Source organism: Serinus canaria, chromosome 1 (genome assembly GCF_022539315.1).
Source record: "Serinus canaria isolate serCan28SL12 chromosome 1, serCan2020, whole genome shotgun sequence".
NCBI classification, from domain to species: domain Eukaryota; kingdom Metazoa; phylum Chordata; class Aves; order Passeriformes; family Fringillidae; genus Serinus; species Serinus canaria.
Window position 1 is genome coordinate 27,403,650 of NC_066313.1, and position 24,333 is coordinate 27,427,982.

At 40.9% G+C, this 24,333-nt stretch overlaps 2 protein-coding genes across 3 annotated transcripts in view; both read right to left on the bottom strand.

Annotated features, from left to right (window-relative positions):
• Positions 1-4,171, bottom strand: part of CLCN1 (chloride voltage-gated channel 1) — a 59,204-nt gene extending 55,033 nt beyond the window's left edge. Inside the window, exons 1-2 of the mRNA XM_050981591.1 lie at positions 4,143-4,171; positions 1,102-1,276 (exon numbers count right to left, since the gene is read on the bottom strand). Of these exons, the coding sequence (XP_050837548.1) occupies positions 1,102-1,152 (51 nt within the window). The 5' untranslated portion in view covers positions 1,153-1,276; positions 4,143-4,171. The remainder of the gene's footprint in view (positions 1-1,101; positions 1,277-4,142) is intronic.
• A 1,533-nt stretch (positions 4,172-5,704) lies between these two features.
• Positions 5,705-24,268, bottom strand: CASP2 (caspase 2). Of its 2 annotated transcripts, none has more exons than XM_009102655.4 (10): positions 23,989-24,266; positions 18,398-18,565; positions 16,845-16,920; positions 15,391-15,485; positions 13,802-13,978; positions 12,566-12,694; positions 12,069-12,159; positions 8,405-8,554; positions 8,203-8,312; positions 5,705-7,610 (listed from the first exon to the last, which is right to left on the bottom strand). In XM_009102655.4, exons 1-10 carry the CDS (start codon positions 24,136-24,138, stop codon positions 7,476-7,478), a joined length of 1,281 nt encoding a protein of 426 aa, XP_009100903.1. In that variant the 5' UTR covers positions 24,139-24,266; the 3' UTR covers positions 5,705-7,475. The 2 variants fall into 2 exon arrangements, with proteins under 2 accessions (XP_009100903.1, XP_050830675.1); XM_050974718.1 differs by lacking the exon at positions 5,705-7,610 and adding an exon at positions 7,617-7,898 and having other exon boundaries at positions 23,989-24,268.
• Positions 24,269-24,333: the final 65 nt, after the last annotated feature.

Here is a 24,333-nt window from a genome sequence, read left to right on the forward strand (position 1 = left end):
AGCAGCAGAACATTTTTGACTGAAAGCCACTCTCCAGTTCTTCACCCCAGCCTACTGCTCCCAAAGACCATCCCTCCCTTCTCCATGCCTTCTCCTTACTAAACTAGGTGCTCTAGAAACAAAAACCAGAATGTGTGGCAACAGCCTGCATCCAAATACCTATAGAACAGAGCAGTGCGAGACCCTACTCAGATATGCTCAAGAGATATCAGAAAGCAACATGTAAAAAAGTCTCCGTCTTTCTTTGCAGTAGCTCAAAGAAGATGAGATTTATTTTTTTCTCAATCCTAACAGACTCTTACTTCTCTCAAAACACTGCTACCAAAACTTTGCATGCTCAGGCACAAAGAGGCTGCTATTAATTTTTAAAGGCTGTGATTTCATTCATGCTGTTCCTTAGGCAATCTGGACTGTTTGATGCTAATTCTCACTTCAAGAACCAAAGCAAGAGGCTTTTGAGGCACAGGACAAACTGCTTCCTCCACTTGTCCAGTAAAGTGTGAGGACTCACAGACATGCAATGAATCTCGTTTCTGCTAGTTAACTCTTTAGAGTAGCTAAAGCAGAAAGAGGCTCAACAGTCTGCATCCAAATACCTATAAAACAAAGCAGTGCCAGAGCCCACTGGGGTGTTCCCAAAGGATGCCATGGAGCAACATGCTCCATGTTCTCACAGCACCTGTAGACACCACTATGGCAGAATCCTAACTGCTTCTTGTGGGAGCTGTAACAAAGGGCAGGGAATGGCTTCAGTGCCTTACCCATGGTTGTCTTGATAAGAGACACCCATTCACAACCAGCAGTTGCTTTTCATGTACCTCTGCAGACTCAGCTCTGAGTCATGCCAGCATTTTTTAACTTGCCTGGTGTTATAAATTCTTCACCCATGAGGATTAGGAATTCAAGGAGAACATGGCCATGTTCTCTCTTGAAGGAAGCCACTATGGGAGCATGTGCTCGGGCACATGTCTCAGGGAGTTTGTCTAATGCAAACAGGGAAGGATATCTGTAGGCAAGGAAAGTGTTCAGCCCCTTAAGCAGAGTAGGGAAGCCAGCTCTCCCGAAGGAAACATGCTGTGCTGCTGCAGGTATCGTACTCACCAGAGTTTCTTGGTATCGGAACGCTTTCGTCGGAGAGGCATCCCCAGTCATATCCCCAGAGACAACGTCCTGTGGAGCAGGGATTGTTCAGGGCAATGTCTTCCCTTCTGCCCTCCCCAGCAAAATCATGGAGCGAAACAGGCACAAGGCTTCAGCTAAAGTCCCTCAGAGCACCCTGAGAGAGAAGGTTACTGGTGAGGGAAAGACACAGAGGGAGAGTGTAACCAGAGACTCCCTGCCCCCTCCTGTTCTGTCTGCTTCCCTGCTTTAATCTCTCTCTGCTGTCCTGGCAATGGGACAGCTCAGTAAATTAACAGGAGGTAACGTTTCCTCCTCCTCTCTCAGGCAGTGTCGTTCTTCACCCCATTTGGAAAGGGTGGGGAACCACAGAAAGAACCGGTACTGATGGCAGAGAGAGAGTAAGGAAGAAAAGGATGGAAAGTACAAATAACCAAATTTAGAGACAAGAGAACCATCCTGCAGCTTTGAAGAGGATTATTTCCACAACCTGTTTCAGGGGCAATTTTGTGAAGTGTCAGCATCTGAGAGAGGAAGTTCTCTAGCAGGCCTTGGAAGATGATTCCTCATATGAATTCCTGTTATGCTATCCTCACATTTAACACAATTTTTCTTCAAGCATACCCATTATTGCTGGTTACCTCGCCACAAATTAACACCCTCCTTGCAGTCTTCGTACCTTCATGAACCTTCATCCACTGGCATAGCTAACACTCAAGATCTTTTATTTCCAGAATCACAGAATGGCTGAGGTTGGAAGGGAGCTCTGGAAGTCATCTGGCCCAATTTCCCTGCTCAGCCAGGGCCTTCCAGAGCCAATTGCTCAGGACCATATTCAGATGGCTTTTGAGTATCTCCAAGCATGGAGACTCTGCAGCCTCTGGGCAACTCCCTCCAGTTGTACCCACATGGTAAAAAGGTGTTTCCTGATGTTCAGATGGAGCCTCCTGGGTTTCAGTTTGTGCCTTAACTAAATTTTTTATACATAAAACCAATACACATAAAACCAATTAAAGCTGCTCAACAGCATAGTCAGGAAGTGTTTGTGGGCTGTTGAGGATTCTGGAACATCTGTAGGGGTGCAAAGTAGAGAGGTCCTGCCCCCTGCCCTTCTGTGTGTCCTGGGCCTTTGCCACAAGAAAAACAAGGAAGAACTAACAGCGTAGAAAAGACAAGATCAGGGTGCTGCTGTGGGTTACTGCCTTGAGAAACAGAGCACTGAGCAGCTTTGGCAGCAGCTACGTCCTCAGCTGAGTCACAGCTACTGTCTGCTGTACCCTGAGGCAGCAGCAAGCACAGAAGTTTGTGGGGAATGGAGCAGATAATATAAGCCACACTTCTTTTCACAGAAAACTGCTTCTTTTTTTTTTTTTTTTTTTTCCTATCATCTCATATCTGTAAAGCTTTTCATTGAGGGAAAAAGAAAAATTCTGTATCTACGAAAGCAGTTGCTTAGTGCAACATCATCACTTCCTAAGCTGTTTCTCCCACTAAATAAAAATGAGTTATGTAAGAGCATGTGAAAGGTGAAAGTATTGCCTTTATTAAGGTTATCCAGTCAGGGAGCTTTCCAATGCAGATGGGAAGCCAGAAATAAAACCACCCAGGACTCAGGGACAATGGGGAGCAGAGATCATGGAAAAGACCAAATGGCTACAGTCACTGTTTGACAGGCCATTAATAAAGTGCATTCACAGCTTTGGAGAGGGCCAGCTTGGAGTCTGTAACTATTACAAAGAGGGAACCAAGGAACATAAGGATTTGAACTAGGTCTGTGGAGCTATGCAAAACTTGTTAAGGAAGATGGCTGGGGAGAAATAATGAGGGGAATAGATGGAAAAGGACAGCCTTCATGAAAACTGAGGCTGGTCAGTGTCTGTCCCATCATCATATCAAATGCTTTCTTAACTATCTTTCCATGAAATCTCACTATCCCACATACATGAGTGTTGTAAGTTTGAGGTGCCAGCAGCTGGTGAGGCTGGCATGAGTGAATTTGGCCCAGCAACTGCAGTCAGATTGGGGTGCAGGTTAGGGACAGGAGCTGAAGCAAGTGTGGCCTCAGCAGCAGTAGCTGGAGCAGCCACAGCTCTCTGGCCCAACTAAATGAGTGTGTGACAGGCTGCAGCTCAGACCTGTGTGAGGGGACTTGGCACCAGGAACTGGTCACACCAGCAGTGTTGGCACCCTGGCCTTAAAAACAGGAGCAAAGGAGTGTCTGCTCCAGCCTCTAGGATGGGACCAACACGTGTCCTGGGTCAGCTGCTAAGGCATGGAGCCCAGGGTTTCTGGGCTGGCCAGGAGGAATAACCAAGCCAGACTTGCAAGAGGCAGTGGCAGTTTATAAAATTCCTAAAGTGTTTATTTCTGTGTGAATCCATTTAGAAAACTTGAGCCTATGCTCAGTGTGACCTTTCCCTCTCATTCTATAAGTCACTTTACAAGAGACTGAATACCAACAGCTACTAAGTTCGGGCTTTCTTTACCACCTGCATCTAACAAACCCAGACCCAGATCCAGATCCAAATCCAAATCCAAATCCAAGTATTTTATCAATGCAGTGTGAACTTTACCTTTGCGAAAAATATGGTTTTTATGGCAGGTGTTACTGTTGCTCCTTTTTTTTTTTTTTTTTCAGCTTCAAATAAAAACTTTTAGGAGTGCCAAAAGAAAATTAAAATAAAAAAACCCCCACAGCCTAAACCACAGCAGTTCCAGCTACTTTTCTAAGTCAGAGAAATCTGAGTGCGACTCTGAGCTCTTTGAAATATGTAGTAAATTACACAGATGTCATCTTAAGAATTTGTGCATGCAGGCAAAACGGTTTGTGCAAAATACAGTCTGAAGACCAAGTTATACATAGCAGTCCCATAAACAAGCAACAAATGCAGATGAACGGAAACAAAAGAATATCAAACTTCAACAGAAAAGAATTCTATGAGAAGCGGCAAAATCAGCAACAAACAGCAGGCCAAATTGCACTGAGTAGGACATAGCTCTCATTCCTAGTGAAACAGACTCACCAAAGCTGCTGATCCTGTGACAACAGTTGATTGTAACTTCTCTGGAGATTTCCATTTCATTCCCTTCCTTTTAAAGAAACTGTTCTCAGTATGCATACGCTGATGACATAACCTATTACATAACAGTATCTTCTTGCATTTCCTTCTCCTAACTTAATAATTTACTGGTGTGATGTAGTGAAGAATTCTCATACCCCGAGGGGTAAGAACAAATTATACAAGACAGGTACAGTCCATGTCAGGAGTCTCAGCCTGGCATAAATTTTATATGATGTATTATAGATGCTTAGCCAAACCTTTTGATGTTTTGGAAGCATATGCTCTCTTTCAATACCATTCTGTACATCCTAATTTTTAAGGGGACCAATGACTATTTGTACAAAATCAAATCCTTTGACTATCTATTAGTAATCACAGATAGGGAAACAAAACCAGTTCAGAATTAAAATTGTATTAACTGAATTGTTCTGCTAATAAATGTGATTCTCATGCAACTCAAGATTTTTAGGATACATTGGGTTCACTGTTTTCACTCCCCATCTCAAATAAAACCCTTGACCTTATTCTTCTGGTTTCCAAGAAGAAAAGACGTGAACCTGATAACACTGTCCTGCTATCCCAGCTATTAAAAGTAATTCCTGAAACTATGCTAGTAGCTCTAAACTTACCTATGAAAATGCAAACATCTTGTTTACTTCATCTTTTGGCCTACTAGAATCACTTTCTGCATAGGTAGATGTTGGCCATTCCAGCACTAATATCAGTACTAGATTTCCTGTATCAGCATTTGGTCTTTTGAATAAGCTAATGTACTCTTTCACTAAAAAGAGATCACAGAAGACAGGAAACAGCTCTTCAAGGTGTCATGGATGGAACAGGGTAAATGGCAGCCTCTAGTGGATCTGGAGGTGGGGACAATTTTTAGAGCTTACAAGAACAGAACTTCTACCTTCTTATTTCACACTAATTGACTTTCTTACAAGTGCATTACTTTGATTTCAGCTTCCCTGCCCAGCAGTTAAGATCATTACTCGTTTGTGAGGGTGGAACAGAAAATTCTGTGTTGTACAGCTGCTCTCAGTTACAACCTTAGGCTTTATGCATCAAGCCTCTAAGCATTCTCTGGGATTCCTTCCCGTGCAGCTCTCTGATCCCCTGGACCTTCCCCTGCTTCCAGAATCTCTCTGACTGATGGTATCTTCACTTTCTTTTCAGCCTCTACCTCTGAGACTCCTTTTTTCCCAGGAACTCTTCAAAAACACCAAGCCCAAAATTTTCCCAAGGTAAGTATTCTATCTGCTGCAGCACAACATCAGCCTCCTCCTTGGTGGTTCTGCCTCATCTCTCTTTATTAATGTGTCAGTCTTTGTTTGGCCTGGGAGTTACCAAAATTTACAAGCAGCTTCTAGTGGCTGCAGCTGTAAGTAGCAGGCTTCTCTCTGAGAGTCCAAAACCCCCTCTGGAATGTTCTATCTCAAGAAATGACACAAAATTCTGTTTATGTAGAACCTCCATTTCTGCAGAGGTCTAATTCTCCAAATGGAAGACACCGCACAGATTAATCAAACGAAAATTCTTTATTTTGACACCTCAAGGCAGTAAAACACAATTGTACAAAAAAGATATACAAAAGTGGCAGTGATAATGCAACTTGATGCAATCCTACAGAAATTTAATCCATCAGAATGGACTGCTCCATCAATAAACCTATTTGTAAAATATTGCACCAGTTTGTAGAGGGAGCATTCAGGAAGACAGTGTTTATACTCCAGGGAGGTACACGAGCCCCTAAACTGGTATATTAGACCTCAGAGTAAGGCACCAATTGGCAGGTTGGATTCTTGTTCTGTTCACCACATTGTGTGTAGGATGAATGCAAGACACACATAATGCTGCACCTTTGTCAGCTGGAGGAAACACAGGCTTCATTTACCAGGCAGAATAATAAAAAGAGCACATGCCTAGTTTTCCAGCCTCCTTCCATTTACCTTTGTGCTTCCCATTCATAATTCTATCCTGAAAAATATATTTTAAAAGCCATACTTACATTAAAAAAAAAGCCAGGAACTATGCCAACTTAGTGCCACAAAATGGAGAGACTGAGACTGAAGTGAACCACTTGTGGTCCACGTGTAATCCAGTATCTCAGGATTTAGGCTCTACCACAAAGAGAACAATGCCCATCTCCCACATCACATCAAGTGGGAGTAAATGCAGTTGGACACAGCAAGACGCAAATTACAGCATGAAGAGATTGTGGAAGAAATTTCCAAAAGTGATAGATTATGCTTTTAAATGATCATGGATTAAGAAAGAAAACTCACAGAGCAGGATAATAATGGAAATTTTTTCCCTCTTATTTAAAAGGGAAAAAAAAACTTGCAGTGATAAATAATCCAAACAACATGCTTAGACTGTAAAGAGCTGCCTTGAATATTTTTGTTAATTAAGAAGATCTTACACAAGGCTGTAGAGTTTCAGGGCTTCAGTTGTACAGTGCAATTTATAGAGTCCTGAGAAGTTGGTGGAGTGAATGTCTGTTGTGACATGTAAGTACTATGGCAAACAAATTCCTCAAAAGGAATCTTCCATGCAGTTGCTCACTCTTGGGACTAAGGGAAATTAATCTAGAATTTCTAGATTCAAAACTATTTCTGGGGCATTTTATGCAGGCATATTTGTCTGGGTCTCTACATGTTTTGCTGATAATCTGGGATATCTCGTAGTTCTCTTGATAACTTGGTTATAGAAGAAATGTAGAAAAATAGACTTTTAAGTGATCAAAATGGAAAGTGTTGAGTACTGAGAACAATAACCTTCCACTTTAGGGAGGGGGAAGATTCTCCTTCATAAGAAGCCCTTTTCTAATGTGCACAGGAGTCAACTGTCCTGTATGAATAACCATGCAGAAAGTACTTAAAATTGTTGAAGTACAAGCATAAGATAAGTAGCATCTTTTAACTGGTTTTCCTTTCAGAAAGGCTTAACTTAAAAATTGTACTAGTAGTCCATTTCCATTTTCTCATTCACTTTGTTTAAAAATGTCCTTATGTCTCCTTCCAAAGGATGTTCTCACTTCTTTCCCGTTCCAGTGCTGATCCTCTTTCCATCAGTTTCTATACATACAGAGCCAATTGGGATATTAGAATTTTAAACCCTGGGCTGAGTCAGATTACAAGGAGAGTTGCCAGTTTATTTTAGAAAAGGACATAAAGAATTAGACTGGCACTCCTTGCTTGCACATCTGATGTCACAGTTCGTAAGAGTGAAAACAGATATCCACAGTCAAAGTTCAGCTTTGGCAGTATCTCTCTTCAAACAGAGCTGGCAAGGTTATTTTCCTGGTATATAGCCAGGAAACAGGTAAAGGTCCCGACAGAGCGTGCTACAATATTCCGACATTTCCTTGCAGCGGTGGAATTCCGTGCCTGGGGCATAACCTTCTCGTTGCTTGATTTGCCTGTTCACCTAGATGTGAGAGTAAAAAAATTAAAGTGACTAGAAGGATTAAAAAGACAGAAGAAAGAAGAATGTCTGTTCTTTCTGTACTCACAGATTTTTCTGTTTAATGCATTAAGTAGTCCCCTAATTATAAGAAGGATAAAGAACAAGGGTGCAGTTTCATGGCAGCTCAAGTTGCTGTGGTCACACTGCTTTTTTTAACTCACTCTTCCTCCACTTTCTCAAGCTTTACCTTATTATGAGTACTGCTGTTTTTGCAGCTGTGTTGTGTGCATGTTCAGGGAATGAATTCACCTGGAAAAAAAATGCTATTTCTATAGAAGAAAAGTAATTCTTGGCAAACAGTATGAACTCTGCTCGCAAGTTCACCATGCAACCACACCAATGAAACAGGAGTCAAAGAAACAGCATCATTACTTGGTTAAACTCCTATGGAGCTGTATATAAATAAGTAACTAAGAATGAGGAAAGAATTGTAATTTTGCTACAAACAAGGCAAGAATAAGTGCTTTAATAGTACTAGATTAATCCTAGCATTCTGAAGCAATTGAAGGCCCTTCAAAAACCAGGTAGGAATGGGAGAGTAAATGCCCTTTACCTTGACCAGCATGTCAGCCACGTGGGTGTGCCGGGAGTCCTCTGCAAACACGGAGGTGAGAGCCTCGACGTACCAGGAGCCACGCTTGGTGTTCCGCATGGCTGCGGTGCCTGGCAAGAGAGCGTCCACCATGAAGAATTTTGGGGAACACGGACACATGAAACCTCCTCATGCCCAAACAATGAGGGGCCCAATCAATTACCCTTCAGACAAGCGTATCCACAGATCATATCCGAGCACGTCGGCAGCCGCAGCTTCAGGCTTTCCTCCTTGTTCGCGTCGCTCTCCTCGCAGCCCGGAGAATCTGACCATCCTTTGCCATCTCTTTGATCCACTCCCCGGTCCAACTCATCTGTGGTGGCAATAAACGAGGAGAGGGAGAAAGGGAGAAGAAATTATCCTGAATTACTGGATGCAGCTTTTGTAGTTACTTAGTTTTGTGGTCAGCAATGCCACAATTACTGTCAAGCAGAAAGTTTTTGCATTAACTTGAGGCTTTCTCAGCTGTTCTAAACTCATCTGAAAGCTCTTCTGCACAAACTAATGTAGATACCAACAACTGCTGCACCTGCTTAACCTAACCTGATGTGGTCTGCATGCTGATTTCTGCTCCCACCTCTTCCTGCACAGATCATGAGATAACCATGAAAGCAGGGAAGTTTCTGGTAGTTCTCCACCATTCATGGAAGAATTTGATGCCTACCCATGAAGTTTTATTTTCTACTCATACCTACCTTGGAAATATCCAAAAACACCTCATGCACTTTGCAATGCTAACTGTCTATTTACTGTAGAACTCAAACAGGAGCTCTAATTTTAGTTGCTAAGATCAACACCCAGGACACGAAGAAAACCTGGACCAAGTATTTCACCTAGTTCAAAAACCTGATTAAAATACTGTTTGTTTCAATTAAAAGCATAAATTGTGCAGCAGAAAAATGCAAAACAATCTGAACCCAAACGAGAGAGAGACCTACAGTCCACGGAGATTAGTTTAAAACCTGGAGAGCATTTAATGCTCTTTCCAGGATTCATTAGTGTGTATCATGCAAGTGTAGATATTCTCAAATGGTTTTCTACAAGATGCAGAGCTTCCATTATAATCTCAACTAACTGCTTAGTGGTGGTAACTTTGATAGTCCAGCTGTGTTGCAAGAAAATTAAAATTACATTTCACAGATTTTCCATATAATTTTGCCTTTTTGTTTTCTTTTGTTCTAAGATGAGAATCTATTATTCTTTCTTCCTAATAGCAGAATCAGAGTCTAGTCTTACAAGGCTTAAGTGTCCACTTCAGAGGCCTTCCTCCTAAGATGTTCCTCAATTTTTACTGCTAGCTCATGTCTAAATACTACATTTGGATTTCTTGCCCTTTAACAGGCAGTGGAACAGGTGGCATCTCATAATGCTCAGGAAGTGGTCAGTTCGTAAGTCAGCAACATTGTTCTTTTCTTCTAAAGAAAACAGCAGTGGGAGGGGTGTGACTGTCTGAAACAGGCTAGAGTTAATGTCTCCAAAGCTCAGAATTTCATAATGGCTTCCATAAAGTTCCTTTCTCATCTCTTTAGGGTAGCAATGCAAATTTTTTTCATTTTTAACCCCATTTTTTTCAGGCCTTTTATCAGACTTCTCCAAATCCTTCCAGATCTGTCTTTTTAAAAATTTAGTGTACTGTTCACTGAGCATTTTATTTCAGAAGACTCAGGTAATTTTACTGTCAAACTCTATTATTCACACTGTCATCACTCCATTATGTACAAAATCAAAACTTTTTTTGATTAAGGCTTCAGAATTACACATCTTCCTCATGCATATCTTCAAACAGTACTCCAATCAACTTAACTAAAATGTGTAAAGCACTAACCCTTTGCCAACTTAACCTCTAATTTATAGAACCACTGCCAGAGATTGATCAAGTCTGTTTAAATTGTACTGGAGCTCCCAGACAGCTGTTCTGCCAATTAATTTAAGTAACTGCTAACTACCTGGCTGTTAGCATAATTTTTCACTCTTTTGAATGGACTACATCAAACACAGATTCTAAGCAATTTCAAAGTTTCATTTTATGCCACACTGAAACTCCTCTCCATTGTTTTCTGTTGCCACTGGTTTTTGATCCATGACTGTAGGTGGACTACTTAACTTCTTTAGTAGACTCCTGCCAAAAGCTCACTGGGAATTAGGACTGTACCAGCACTTCTTTATCTACAATTTAAAAATGTGTCACTAATAGAAGATAGAGCAGGCCTACAATGTAAGGTTAGAGAAGAAGAACAACTTATGTATTTCTTATCTTGTTTCAACTAGTTCCAGCTAACTTGCACGGCACAAATAGACTGACTATTATTTCAAAGTTGACAATACTATTTATATAGTCTTTTTAATGCTGTCTAAAGGGTACACATTTTTGTTGACAATTCAATTACTTTGTGACTGGCTTTCCCCTCCAGCTATTAATCAAGGTTTAGAAGAGGTTAGACAAGGCAGGGTTTTGTCTTCTTTGCTTGTTTTTTTATTGCGGTTTTCCTTCTGGTTTTTTAAGTATCTTAATCCTTTGTCTACTGCAATATCCTAGTTCTAAAGCATTGAGCGTAGCAAGCTTTACCACCCTTCCTTAACAGCAACTTTTTTGGGAATACAGAGGCCAAGCTTGATTTGTAAGTCTCAACAGACTCATTATGGTAACACTACAGTCAAATAAACATAATTTCCTAAGGAGGTCAGCTGAAAATTATGGCTTATTACACTTATTTCCATCCTGAGTCTGCACATTCACATTTGTTCAAGAGTATCTAAATCTTCATTCACATAAGGAAAGCAATCAGATTCAATTCATATTGTAAACATGCATATTACAATATTCCCAAATGATTAAAAGGATCAAGTATTTCTGATCACTGAAATACTTCATGTAGACTTTGGGCTTTTCCCTGCATTGGGATTAAAGAAGAGTAGAGACTAGAGGACAAACTGTAGAGCTTGCTAAAAATGAGAAAGAAGGGAGACAACTGCAAAGAACAAAGGAAAAGCAGGGGGAAAAGCATACACACTAGGAAAACTCCTCTATCACAATGGAAGAGAAGAAAGTATAAGACAGAGCTTCATTTTGGAATAGCTGCAATTTCACAGAGTTCAAACACTTGAGAAAAAAAATTTGGTCATTAGCAGATCTGAAAGGTAGCTGGTTTCAGATGTGTTTGTTTAGTTATAAAAAGGGAGGAAAAGGAATAGCAGAATTAAGAAAAAAAAAGGTACACAAAGCACAGAAGAAGAACAAGTCTATAAGACTCATGAAAAGAGTTCTGTACGGCAGCATGTAAGAATTCTAAGAGCAGTATGTGGGAAAGGGTGCAAGGAAAGGTCATTTGAGAATGAAAACAGGCTAAGGTAAAAGAAAAAGACAAGACCCTAAAAATAATTGGTACCAACTCTGACAGCTCAAGAGACCACCACAAGAGACACACCACATAGAGGATCCAGAGAAAGACAGGACCTCAGCAAGACTCCAGTGCGAGTGTACTGCTCCATGCTGTGCTGCTATTTGTGCAGGATGTGCCCCACTCCCCCTACTGCAGGCACAGCACGAGGAAACCTCGGGGTATGAGTGGGATGACAGAGCTTTATGTCACTAAGGTGCTCTGGGGTCTGCAAGGCAATGCACACACCTCATGCAGAGCTGAAGACACTTACAGAGCAACAGATGCAGTGGCAGCAGCAGGGCAGAGGGAGGTGAATATGGGTCCCACTTACACCTGAGAGAAGCAAAGAGGAAAGTTGACAGCAAGTTGAATGTGAGGGTGTGCATGTGTGCAAAATGAGCCTTAATGGCATGCCAAGTACATGGCTTTCAGTGCTTGGGCACTCACCTCCCCGGCAGGCCTGAATAAAGAACATTTTGGGCTTATTCTGGAGATTTGGGCAGTTTGCATTATCGAAGAGCCGGAAAGCCTCCTGCAACTGAGAGAAGAGAGAGGAAATTTATTCACTGTAGCCTTTTGTAAGCCAAACCCAGTCTCACACCGCTTCCCTGTCTTTTGCTTATTACCTCACCAGTCTTGGTAATCCTCTCCTTTATCTGCAAACTCAGAATGTGACAAACACATCCCTTCTCCACCCTCTCCCCAGGTTCATACTTGCTTGGGTTCATGAACTCTACCTAGTATTTATACAGAGAGATAATTTCTCCTACCATTTTAATTTTCTAGACCTCCCCCTGCCCTTTTCTTCCCTCCAGCCCTTATTTGTTTCTATTTTAAAATATGTGAATCCTCAGTCTTCCATAATTGTTTTTTTTTTTTCTTTTTGAACATGTTTACTTTCCTAGAGATAACCTACAACAAGAGATCAGGACTCAGGAACATACCTGTAGTAATTTGCCATCACTGCCATAAACCCCACCCTCCACACCATGGGAAAGCAGAGCTATAATGCAGGAATCCACATCTCGATGATCTCGCAGCTTGGAGAATCTCTCCAATGCATTCTGCATCTCCTAGAACAGGGAAAAAAAAAAATAAAAATCAATGCTTTCTAGACTTCCAAAGGGAAAGTGAATCAATTTTCTAGGAAAAACACAAATGGTCCACCTGTTACAAAGAACCCCCTCCATCAAATTTACACGAAAAAGACTTGTTCTAAAAAAAAGAAAAAAGGCAAAATATTCTTGTTCTTTTATGCTAAACAGCTAAATATAACACTGTGAAGCAGGAATCACTTAGGTCAACAGAGGAAACCAAGTGATATTTTGCAGAGGTTTTACACTGACACTGGAATCTGGCTGGGACGTTGGAGCAACTTAATAGATACATACTCTGGGACTTCAGGAATTCAGACACTAGTGATCAATTCAAAATTTAAACTGGAAAACTTCAGGAACTCTGACAATATGGCAGATGCAAATATCTTCTATCAGCGTTGCAAAAGCTCTGTTCTTGAATAAAACACTCTTTAACGGTCCTGTATCACTTGAATTCATAGGGATTTAAAAGGACTAAGGTCAAATGATGCTGGAGAAGACAGCAACTGCATTCCTAGGGAGAGTGGCTTGATTAAGTTAGTCGTGGAACACAATCAATTTTCCTGAGTGAAGCACATCCACGTTTTTAGTGAAGACTGCAAGAGTGGAACTGAACTGCATAGATAGACTGATGAATGGGATGCCAACTGACTTCACCAGTAAAAGGACATGAAAACATCACAAGAGCAAAGAAATACATCAAATACTTGCAAAGTTTAACTTTTAGGAGAGAAGGACACTGGAAAAGTCTATAGTAAATTGGAGATTTCATTCATTTGTGTTTTAAACACATATGCCAGGAGTGGTCTCAAAAGTCTTCCCCCTTGCACTAGGGTCAGGCTAAAGTAGTACCTCTTGTAATCCTTTGTGATACTACTATCCACTGGAAGAGCTCAGCCTTCCAAGCTTTCTTATGTTGATCATTATGAGAGCAGACATCATCATGATCAGCCTCATTATCTATTCTTAAGTGATAATTCATATCTTCAAAACTCAGCTACATACCAGAGGGAACCTCTTGAGACAACTGTGACACAAACTGTCATGCACACCAGTTGTGAAGTCCTGGGATCATCCCCTTACCTGTGCAGTTTGATCATGAAAAACAGTGACTCGATACCCGAGATGCTTGAAGAGCATCTCCAGGGAAGCGCAGTCCACGTCTCCCCCCGCGCGATATTCCAGGTCCTTCTCGCTGCTGAAACGGACATTGCTGAGGATCAGCGCTAAGCCTCGGGGCTCTGATGTCAGCTTGTATGCCTGCAAGGAAGATTAAAAATGGGTAAATTTAGACTACACAAGGAAATAATGGTGTGTTAGAATAGAACAGCAATCATTCCACACCAACTTGATATGCCTGTGCTTGCCAGCCTCCACAACTGACAATGCTACAATACTATTAATAAAGAAGTTAGGCTGCCTTGCCTTATCCCTAATTTTAAAAGAAACACAGCTAATCCATTTCAAACTGTGAATTACACATTGCTAACTTTTCCCCCTTTCCTCACCCCAGCAGGGCCCCATATATTTGTGCCACCCCCATCAAAGGACAACACTATGTAAAATTTAGCTTATGTTTCTTAATTGCTGTTGGGAGCAGAGATGTAAAATAGCAATGAGAGTCATTGTAACAGCAAGGGACTGTCAGTCTTTGATCTTCAAAACTGTGCAACTGGCAAAAGAGGTTAACAGGAAAAGAACTAATTCAAGAGGGGTGCCTTCAGACAGAGAAGTTCCCTCTCTGTCCCTACCACTCTAACAACAACTAATCAATAGTAATTCACTTACCAACACTCCTGTAAATTGGAAGTAAAATTTAATACCAAAGGAGAATATCAAATAAGGTATCCAGGCACAGATGTAAAAGGAGCCTAGTCAAGCCTACACTGGCACTGCTTATTAATCAAGTCACCCCCACAGACAGTTCCAAAAACCCCCACGAACAACAACCCCCCAAAAACCCAAACCCAACCCAACAAAAACCAACATACAAACAAAACCTCTGTTTTGTTATACATAGAGTTTCTGACATTGTATAACCCTCATCAAGTGTTTATCCCACAACACAAAGAAATTTTTCCTTAAGCCCACCCCACCAATCTATTTACAGACAGAATCAACAAAAAGGAATTAGATTACATAAGTAACTTCAAACACTGCAGCAGAAGATTACAAACTCAATTGTTCTACCCACAGGTAGAATTGTAGCACATAATCCTGATCTGCTTCTTAAGCCTAAGAATTCTATTGGCTGTTTTAATTGTCAACTGTACCAAACTTACTAGTTGAAAACACAGTTCTACTATCTTACAGTCATTTAGAGGGTTTGTCATCTTACAGAAAATGAGGACACAGAAAAATAAACTTGAGGCAATAATACTGACAGCTCACAGAGAGCAACGCTAGAGAAGTCATTCCACCAAGCTCTTCACGATCAAAAAAACAGAGGCAGAGATTTGCTTAGAGTTACAGAACTTCTCTGGATTTCTCGACACTTTTAAATGAGAACCACATCAAATGGAGCACGACTGGTAACACCTTTCAGTTACACAAATAGCACAACTCTGATCTGCATCCCAGTGAAGCATTTCAACTCAATGTTAAGTGGCACATGTTCAGCTGATAGATCCAAACATCTCACATCTAAAAGACTTTCTCTGCCAACAACTTACCAAGTGCTGATGATTGTGATAAAATTCAGGAGTGCAGTACTTCACTGGAGGAATTGAGGGACCATCTCCATTATCCAAGGAATTCTCCATTGGTTCTGTGCAAAGAAAAATATATTAAAAAAAATACAAAGTTTCAGACACAAAGCCTCTGCATTAAGGTAGTAACTTGCAAATTCTGAACCATATTCACTTATGCATCTTTCACACCTCCAAAAATTTTGTTTGATCAGGGCCTACTGACTCAAAATGAAACACAGATGAGAAAAAAAAGTACTGTAACGGTACACTTGTTTTATTTATTTTAACTGACAGCTTTTATTTTTGCTTGTAAGTGGGTTAGCCTTATCTAACACCTAGTCTAGAGTATGAAAACAGAATTCTCATCTAATTTAGATCTTTGTGCTTTCTGCTGTTTTGCACAGTATGTTCTTACTTTCAGAGTTTGGCTGATGAATGTTGCTAGAAAATTTCAAACAGAATAGTTCTTTCCTGTCATAAAAGGCCTCCCATGCTGAACACATGCATAAGTGATCAAACGAGACAATTTTAACTTGCATAAAGTGCAAAGCCCTTTTCTTTTTTTAATCTGCCTCTGAATACTTTCCTCTGGATAACAGCAGATGAGGGGAATGATAATCAACTATTTGCCATTTGCAGACAAACACTCACTCCTCTGTACCAAAGAAACTGAGCTAATGACATTCACGAGCTCTTCTGAAATCCTCTTTCAGCCTTTTGAGGCATGGATCTCCTGGTTGGAGGAACATAAGCTCTAAAAAAATCAAAACAACCCAACCTAAAACCCTTGCACAGAAATAAAAAAAGTTTCCAAAAATTAGACACCTGTTCTTTAACACCAGAGAGAGCTCCTAGTAACCAGGAGAAAGGTAAACCTGTGGTTAGGGAAAAACTACTCCAGGCATTACCAGAAGCAACATAAAAACTAGCAAGGAGATTCATTCCAAGCAATGTTTATTAGACCAGTCCCCTAGTCTAAGTTGGAAATGCATGTTAAGGAAAAGCTGATTTCCTGCACTTGACAGAAGCTAAAGAAAAGCAACTTAGACCCAGATAACACATATAAGGCGTTAACTAATTTTTTAAGAAGGAAGTCTTGGTTAAGAAATACTGCCTGAAGTCAGAGCACTAGCTCAATGAAATTCTATTACAGATCTTAAAGAAAATCTTTGCAAAATCTAGAATTTTACTGACCTGTACTGTTTTAAGCAAAAAAAGGGTCCCATAAGAATAAATGAAGCTAACAAGAAACACATATCGGTTGTCTCTTCCCATATGCTACAAAGCACCTCTTTGATCATAATGTAGTCAGTTTACTGTCAAGTTTGCAATCCTGGGATGAGCAAAGTCGTGACAAACTTATTTCTACAATCAAATTAAGACAGTATTAAGAAATTGGCAGCAGCCAACCAGGTAGCAAATCATGTGCAACTCACCAAGCCAACGGGGTCTCTTTGAATTACAGGACTCACTGACAGGGTATGGAAGATCTGACTCGTGACAGTGTTCAAGCTACAAGACATCAATAAGTCCGTGAAAAAGAGTAGCACAAAACAGCTTCTTTTTTTTTTTTCCTCTACAGCTGAAGGTATCATGGAAGAAAGGATACGTGCATTTATATACACACATAAAATGACTGAAATATAACATTATGGTCAATTCCAAAAGAAAGATCATGACAAGACAGCAGCATCACTTTCATTCAATGGAAGACTCCTCTCCTTCTTTAATCATTTGCACTTCTACCCAAATCCTCAGCTTAGAATCTTTACAATGGGGTCATGTAAACTTTCTCAGTTTTAATAAAAATTTGATTGTCTGGTGATTCCTATATTTTTGTTTGCTGTCAAGATTCCTTGCTTGTATAGTAAACAAAAATTGAAAACAAAAATTGAAAGGGTAGTCTGGATAAATTTTACATTTTAATAAGGGAACACTTGTTCAAAAGTATTTGCTCTCCCTTCCTTTGCATAAAATATGTTTACTGAGAGTTTCCATCCTTGCCAATGCACTAAGAACATGGAATCTTTCCAAAACTCTTCCTTTAGTACAACACTAAGTACGCATAGTGAAAAGGTGGAAAAAAAAAACCAAAATAAAGAAATCTAAGTATCTGTTTCCTTAAGAGTCTACTCAGACAATCACTGAAAAATAAACCAAAAAAAGTTCAGAGAAAAAAATACTTTCAATTTCTGGATTATTGATTACACGTCCATTAAGAACTTGCTGGATATAAGAACAGTGCAGGAACTTTGTACAGTTCGATGAAAGGAAGTGCAAGGTCCTGTGCCTGGGGCACCAGTGTATCCTGGGGGCCACCCAGCTGGGAGGCAGCTTGGCAGAAAAGGACTTGGCCAAGCCAAAGAGGAGCCAGCAATGCACCCTTGGCACAGAGGCAGCTGGTACCCTGGGATGCATGAGGAGGAGTGGTACCAGCAGAAGAGATGAAGGGAGGTGATCCCTCATCCCCCTCAAGGGGAACTTATCAATGTGTATGAATACCTGAAGAGGACAGAGCCAGGCTCTTTCCAGTGGTGCCCAGTGACAGACCCAGAGGCCATGGGCACAAACTGAAACACAGGAGACTCCCTCTTAAACATCAGGAAATGCTTTTCTATTGGGAGGTGCCTGAGCACTGGAGGAGGCTGCCCAGGGAGGCTGCAGTCTCCATCCTTGCAGATATTCAGAAACTGCCTGGATGTGACCCTGGAAGCCTACTGAAGGTAATACTTGAGCAGGGAAGTTGGAAGAGATGACTTCCAGAGGCCCTTTCCAACCTCCACCATCTTGTGATTTTCTTTATGAAAATTCTCTTCTTCCCAAGTTTTCCTCTCTGCTTTTGCTAAGGCTACTACAAGTTTCAACTTACAACAAAACCATTCTGTCCTTTGTAAACAACTGAGTTTTTCCCATTTGATAAAGCTCCTTTTGTGCCCAAACCCAATCTGAAATGCAAGCCACCCATCCTATTTTTTAAAAACTGCTGTACCCTTGCAATCTCATGGCTCAGGCTGGACATGGTCCTCAGGATTATTGCCTCCAGATGTTGCTGCTGGGTTTCTCGCAGAGCTTCACAGAAGGCTGAGAAGGCATTAGGGCCTCTCTTGGGCAGCAAATTGAGGAATTCCACATTTCGGTCGAAGCTCCCAGACTTGGCCTGAACCCAGAGGGGTGGGGGGGAAAAAATCAAAATCCATACTCAAGTAACACTCAACATAATTAACTTTCAATGAATTATCAGAATAACTTTTTTTTTATTTCAGAAAAACACTTCACCCCTATGCTTAGCTGTGCTAGAACCATTACTATATTCTTCCTAGTTGATTTCATTCACACTCCTCTTTTCCTATTTGCTCAAGAATATATGACAACACAACAAGCCAACAATTCACACATGACCACACACAGTGATACACCATATTCTCTCTAAATTTTACTTCCAGTTACTGCTGAGATAGCATCTACTTCTCCTCACTGAATACACAAAGTCAAAAACATGCTCCCACTACTATCCAATAGTTTATGGTCTCACGCAGGTGGTGAAATCCTCCAGAAAACATTAAGTAAAACACTTACTACATGCAGTCACTTCCAGAATGGTGTTTTCTATGTACAGATGAATACTTAGACCAATGAAGCAAAACATACTAGTATATGTGGAAAAGTAGCCATCAAAAAATGAAACAGTGCCAAGAAGTTCTACTTGCTAGAATATTAACAGGTATTTGCGAACAAAATTTAAAATTTATACAATAATACCCTTCTCTGTGAAATCTAAACCACACCAAAAATGAAGTACCAAAATACTAGATATCAGAAATAAATTGTATTTATTTGAAATTAATCCTATGTTGTTTTAATTATCACTTAGATCCAATATCTCTCCTTTTGGTTGACGATTGGGAATAGCTGATGAGTTACACATAATTAACAATACAGCAGCCACAGGAAAATCAGAAAAATAAAAAGCCTTGAGGTAATTGTATATCTTCTGCTACAAAAGATATCACATCATCTGGTTTCACTCATAATTATCAAGCTCAGTGTCAAACATAGTTTGGTTTTTTGCCCTAACACATTGTTTGGGAGGATATTGCAAAATCTTGTTGATCCAATGTTTATGAACCTATTTAGAATTTCAGACCTATATTCATTCATGACTGACTAACAGCATTTATTTTTATCCTTGACTTCAGTGTTCTGTCCTTTCCCTTATTTATCAAACTCCTTTCTATAAAATGGTCTGGATTTGCTACAGGAAACAAGTCTCTTTCTTCCATAAATGGCCTCTTTCCCTTAACAGTGAACACACCTTTTCCTATTCCCACAGGATCCTGAATTTTCAGAGTACTATTGACTAGAATTGCCAATAATAATGTCTTACTTGTGCCTTCCCAGATGTATGAAGGTTCCTTTCTCCTGGTAACACTGCTCCATCAGTCGTGGAAAATAACCACCTCCATTTATTTGTATCTTGCTGTAAGCTCACTGAATTTTACTGTAACTAGTAAAGTAAGTTGAGATGTCATTTTTTTATGTATCTAATTCATTCTTCTTCCTTTCTGCAGCTCTTTTGAGACAAGCTAAAGGTCATTCATCTTTTTCACAGTCTGTGAGTCTAAGCCATAAATGATAGTTAAAAATACAAGCTGACCTCAAGAACTAGAATGTTAGTTTTACTGAAAAGTTAGGAAATTTCCAGAATGTTCATATTCTGCACTTTGTATGCACAGCAGTCAGCTTTTAGCTTTTTTTTTCTTCCTTAATGCTTCCTTAAACACTCATAGGGCTGTGCTTCTTGATATGACTTCATCTTCAACATCACATTTAGGTTATGCTAAATAATGTTCAGCAAACATTCAGAGGTTAATAAGACATTTTTTTCATTTTATTTCCCAACACATCCCTAATTTATTTCTTTCCCCTCACAGGTGGGTTTGATAATCTGCATAACAGAAACTAAGAGTAAATAAATTCTGAAGTCCTGTCAAATTTCCATATTAGTCTTATTATACACCTGCAGAATCCATAGAAAAAGCATATAAAATTCACAAACATCCTAATCAAATTTATGTCCCTTGTCAAAACCAATGATCCCTTCATAACTGTCTAGTGCAACAGAGTATTTAAATCTTTGTATATATACAATCTCAGTCTTTGATTACAGTATAAAATACTCAACTTGAAGAAAGCTCTTGCTACTATATCTGCAATTTTAAAAGTCCATCTCAGAGCTCTGGAAGAACACCTGATGCTCTGACAAGCATTTATGCAAGTAGATGTTGGAGCTTGCCTTAAAAACAGCTGTTTCCACTGTCCTGCTTTACTGCCACAATAATTTTTCCCCTGTGCTTGAAACCCCCCTCTTTTGGGTTTTCACCTAGATAATTATAACATCATTTTCACTACAAAGTAAACACATTTTTTTTTATTTACACTTTATTGAAAATGTATACTGTGGAAAAAACCTCACATGGTTTAGTATCTTTCTGAATGACCCAATTTAAATTCAATACTGTCAGATCCTAGTATCTCCCCACATTTCAGACATCAAAGGAAGCAGCTTCCATTTGCTGATTCATCTCCGATGTTGTATACCTACAAACTCTCTTACTCTTCATATTCCTTGTGAGCTCCTCATCCAGCTCAACCACCTCTGCCTTCAGTGGCTCTTCCTGGAACACACTCCCCTTCCCATCTTCTTCTTACTTGTGGTAAAGTTTCAGTACTCGTTTGACACCTCATACTTGGAAAAACTGTCATGATCCACCACCCTGAGCTCCTTGACTTATTGCACTTTCCTTCAGATGACAGAAATTTATTTAAGCGCTCTATTTCCAGAATTTTCTATTTCCAGAAAGTTTTCCATTTTCTTCTTTTGTTTGGCTTAAATCAAGCCAACAGGACCAGTGTAACTGTTGTCTTTTTAAGAAAAGATTATTTAGAACATAACTACTTCTCCAGACCTTGCTTTCCTGACTTCTTGGGGGTGCAGGAGAATATATATAGAACCAGTCAGTTATAATATCCAGGAGAATCTATTCTCTTTCATCAGACAATGGCATTTGGCTCCTCCTGTTTCCATTAGGGTACCTGGCGATCAGCGTCACAATACATTTACAATAACAGGCCACTTAACAGCACTTCTAAGTCCTGTGCTCACATTTGCCAGAGACAGGAAGAATATTAAAAATTCACAGACCTACTACAGGAAGATCAAAGATAAGACAAAGTGTTTTCCACTTGAGTGATTTTTTTTTTTAATGCACTTTACTTTTTCTCCATAGCACTGTTATGTCTAGGACTATCCAGTAAACAGCCCCTTCATTTTTATCCTTCTAGTACAATACATATTCTGCAGATCCAGTTTTCCTTCTACTTCTGCCATATTTCTATTTTTGTTGCAATTTCCAGATCAATACCCTGCAACAGTAGTTCAAGTCACTCTTTTCTCTTGCTCAGACTGCTACTGCTATTTATACACATTTAGGCACTTAGTTAGGTGTGCTTATTGTATTAGGCATAATTTTTCCACTGAGCTATTAGTCTTTACCTGACTTATCCATCATAACACCTTTCTCCTTACTGATAACCCATTACTAAGTATTGTTGCACTCCCTTTTACCCAATTACATCTGCAGGGGAAGATTGCTTTAGGCTTCTTCCTTTCTGCCTTGGTTTAATACTTTTAAATACAACAGCACCTTGCTTAAAAGTACTTTCTCTGTCATTACCTTATCTTTGAAAGGATTTTTTTTCCTTTTCTTCCCCTTTCCCCCTTAGGTGACAAAGTGCAGGCCATCAAAAGCCCACCCCTACTCACCATTCACACTTCAGCAATGCTGTTGCTTAACCCCCGTGGGCTGCTAAGCATCACTCAGTTACCTTCTCCCCAAGTGGAACGGTGGGGAGAATCCAAAGAAGAGAAGTGAGAGAAGTTGAGATAAAGATGGTTCACTAGGTAAAGCAAAAGCCACCTGAACAAAGCAAAACAAAGACTTCACCCACTAATTCCTGTTGGCAGGCAGGAGTTCAGCCATTCCAAGGACAGCAGGGCTCCGTCACTCAAATTGTTACTTAGACTCACAGAATATTCTGAGTGGGAAGGGACCCACAAGGACCATTGAGTCCATCTTCTAAGTGAATAGCCCATACAGGGATTAAACCCAAGACCTTGGCATCATTAGCACCATGCTCTGTCACTCAGTTTCCCTTTCCTTCTTCTTCCCCTACCTTTACAGGCTGACCATGACACCAAATGGAGTGGGAAATCCCTTGGGTCAGCGGTCTCGGATGTGGCCCCTCCCAGTTTCCTGTGCAACTCCAGCACTGCTGGTGGGGTGGGGTGAGAAGAAAGGGCCTTGGCTCTGGGTCAGCACTGCTCAACAATAACTAAAACAACTCGACATCAACAACACGGCTTCCAGCAAAAATGCACAACACAGCCCCAGCCAGCTACTATGAAGAAATTAACCCCTCCAGCCCAAACCCGGAGAAGTCCTTGATTCACTCTCTGGCTTGCACTGTTTCACGGTATCTTTGTTCTCTTCCACTAGGGATTGGAGCTATTTCAGGTGAGAGTGCCTGGAGCTTCCACAACTCAGCACCGATATCCTTGACAAGCCCCATGAGGCACCTAATATTTTCTTTGACACTGCGTCAAAGTGTGCAAAGTGATTCACATTATCTTTGACAATGACTCAAAATGAATCAGGAAGTTATCTTTTCACTGCTACCAAACACTTATCCGTCTCAGGTTTGCATTTGCTACACTCATACCCAGAAAATAGTTCCTAATCCTATTTTTCAGCATCTGTTCTTTATTGTAGGACCATGAACTTTGCTAGGGGACTAGAACCCCCTCAGTTCCTTACTTGAGCCCTGACACGCACTTGCTGTGCGGTTTCAACCACTTCCTTTCCAGCCTGCTCTCTCTCAAGACCTGCAGTTCATCCTGCACAGTGCTCTGTGCATTACCATCCCTCTGGCAGCAATCCTAAGCTATTTCCAATGACTTCTCTCCACAGTACCCACTGCACGGGGAAAGTAACACAAGCCTACAAACAAACAGCATTTGTTATTTGTTATTTGAGCCTTGCAATGCAATTCATGCAATTTACAAAAACATTTGTTAGTGAGCCTTGAGCCTTGCAATGCAATTCATGCAATTTACAAAAACTACAGGAAGCACCAATTCTTTATGTGGAAGGTGCCACAACAAACTGGTATATAACGTATTCATCTACTTATTTTCACAGTTTTATTTTGGAAGCACATATCATTCCTGCTTCTACACGTGGACGGAAAAAGATAAGCACAAAACTACAATAAAGGACTGGAAGCTACCAGCCGATGCACTAAGTGCAGCCTGCTGCAACCGCACACCAGAACACAGGGAAATCTCAGGAGGAAATGCACTTTTCCTTTTCACAAAAGCACCTTACAGCTCTTCTGCACGCTGCAGGTGCAATCCCACAGAAACGTGCAGCTAAGAGGTGAGTTTCCCGTGCTGCCGCCGCAAGGAACGACACCGAGCTCAGCCAGGCACAAAGCTCACGGCGCAGGCGACAACCCGCGTACCTGTATCATTTCCACCATCTCCGTGGTGATGATGTCCTTCTCTACCATGTGCTCCACCAGCACATTCAACACCAGCTGCTTGGCCAGAATCACCCGGTTCTTCTTGAGCGCTTCCTGGTGGCACCGCTGCATGCCGCACACCGCCAGCATCCTGGCAGGAGCGGGGACACCAGGGCCGAGCGCCGCGGCAAGGAGCCAGCCGTGCCCCCTCCCGACTTTTGGCTCGGGAGGCACCGGCGGGACCCCGCGGGCCGCGGCCGCCGCCTGACGACGGGCGGGCGGAAAGGAGCCTTCTCCCGGCGGCCCCCGCGATTCAAAACGGCGGGACGCGCTCCCGCCCTCACG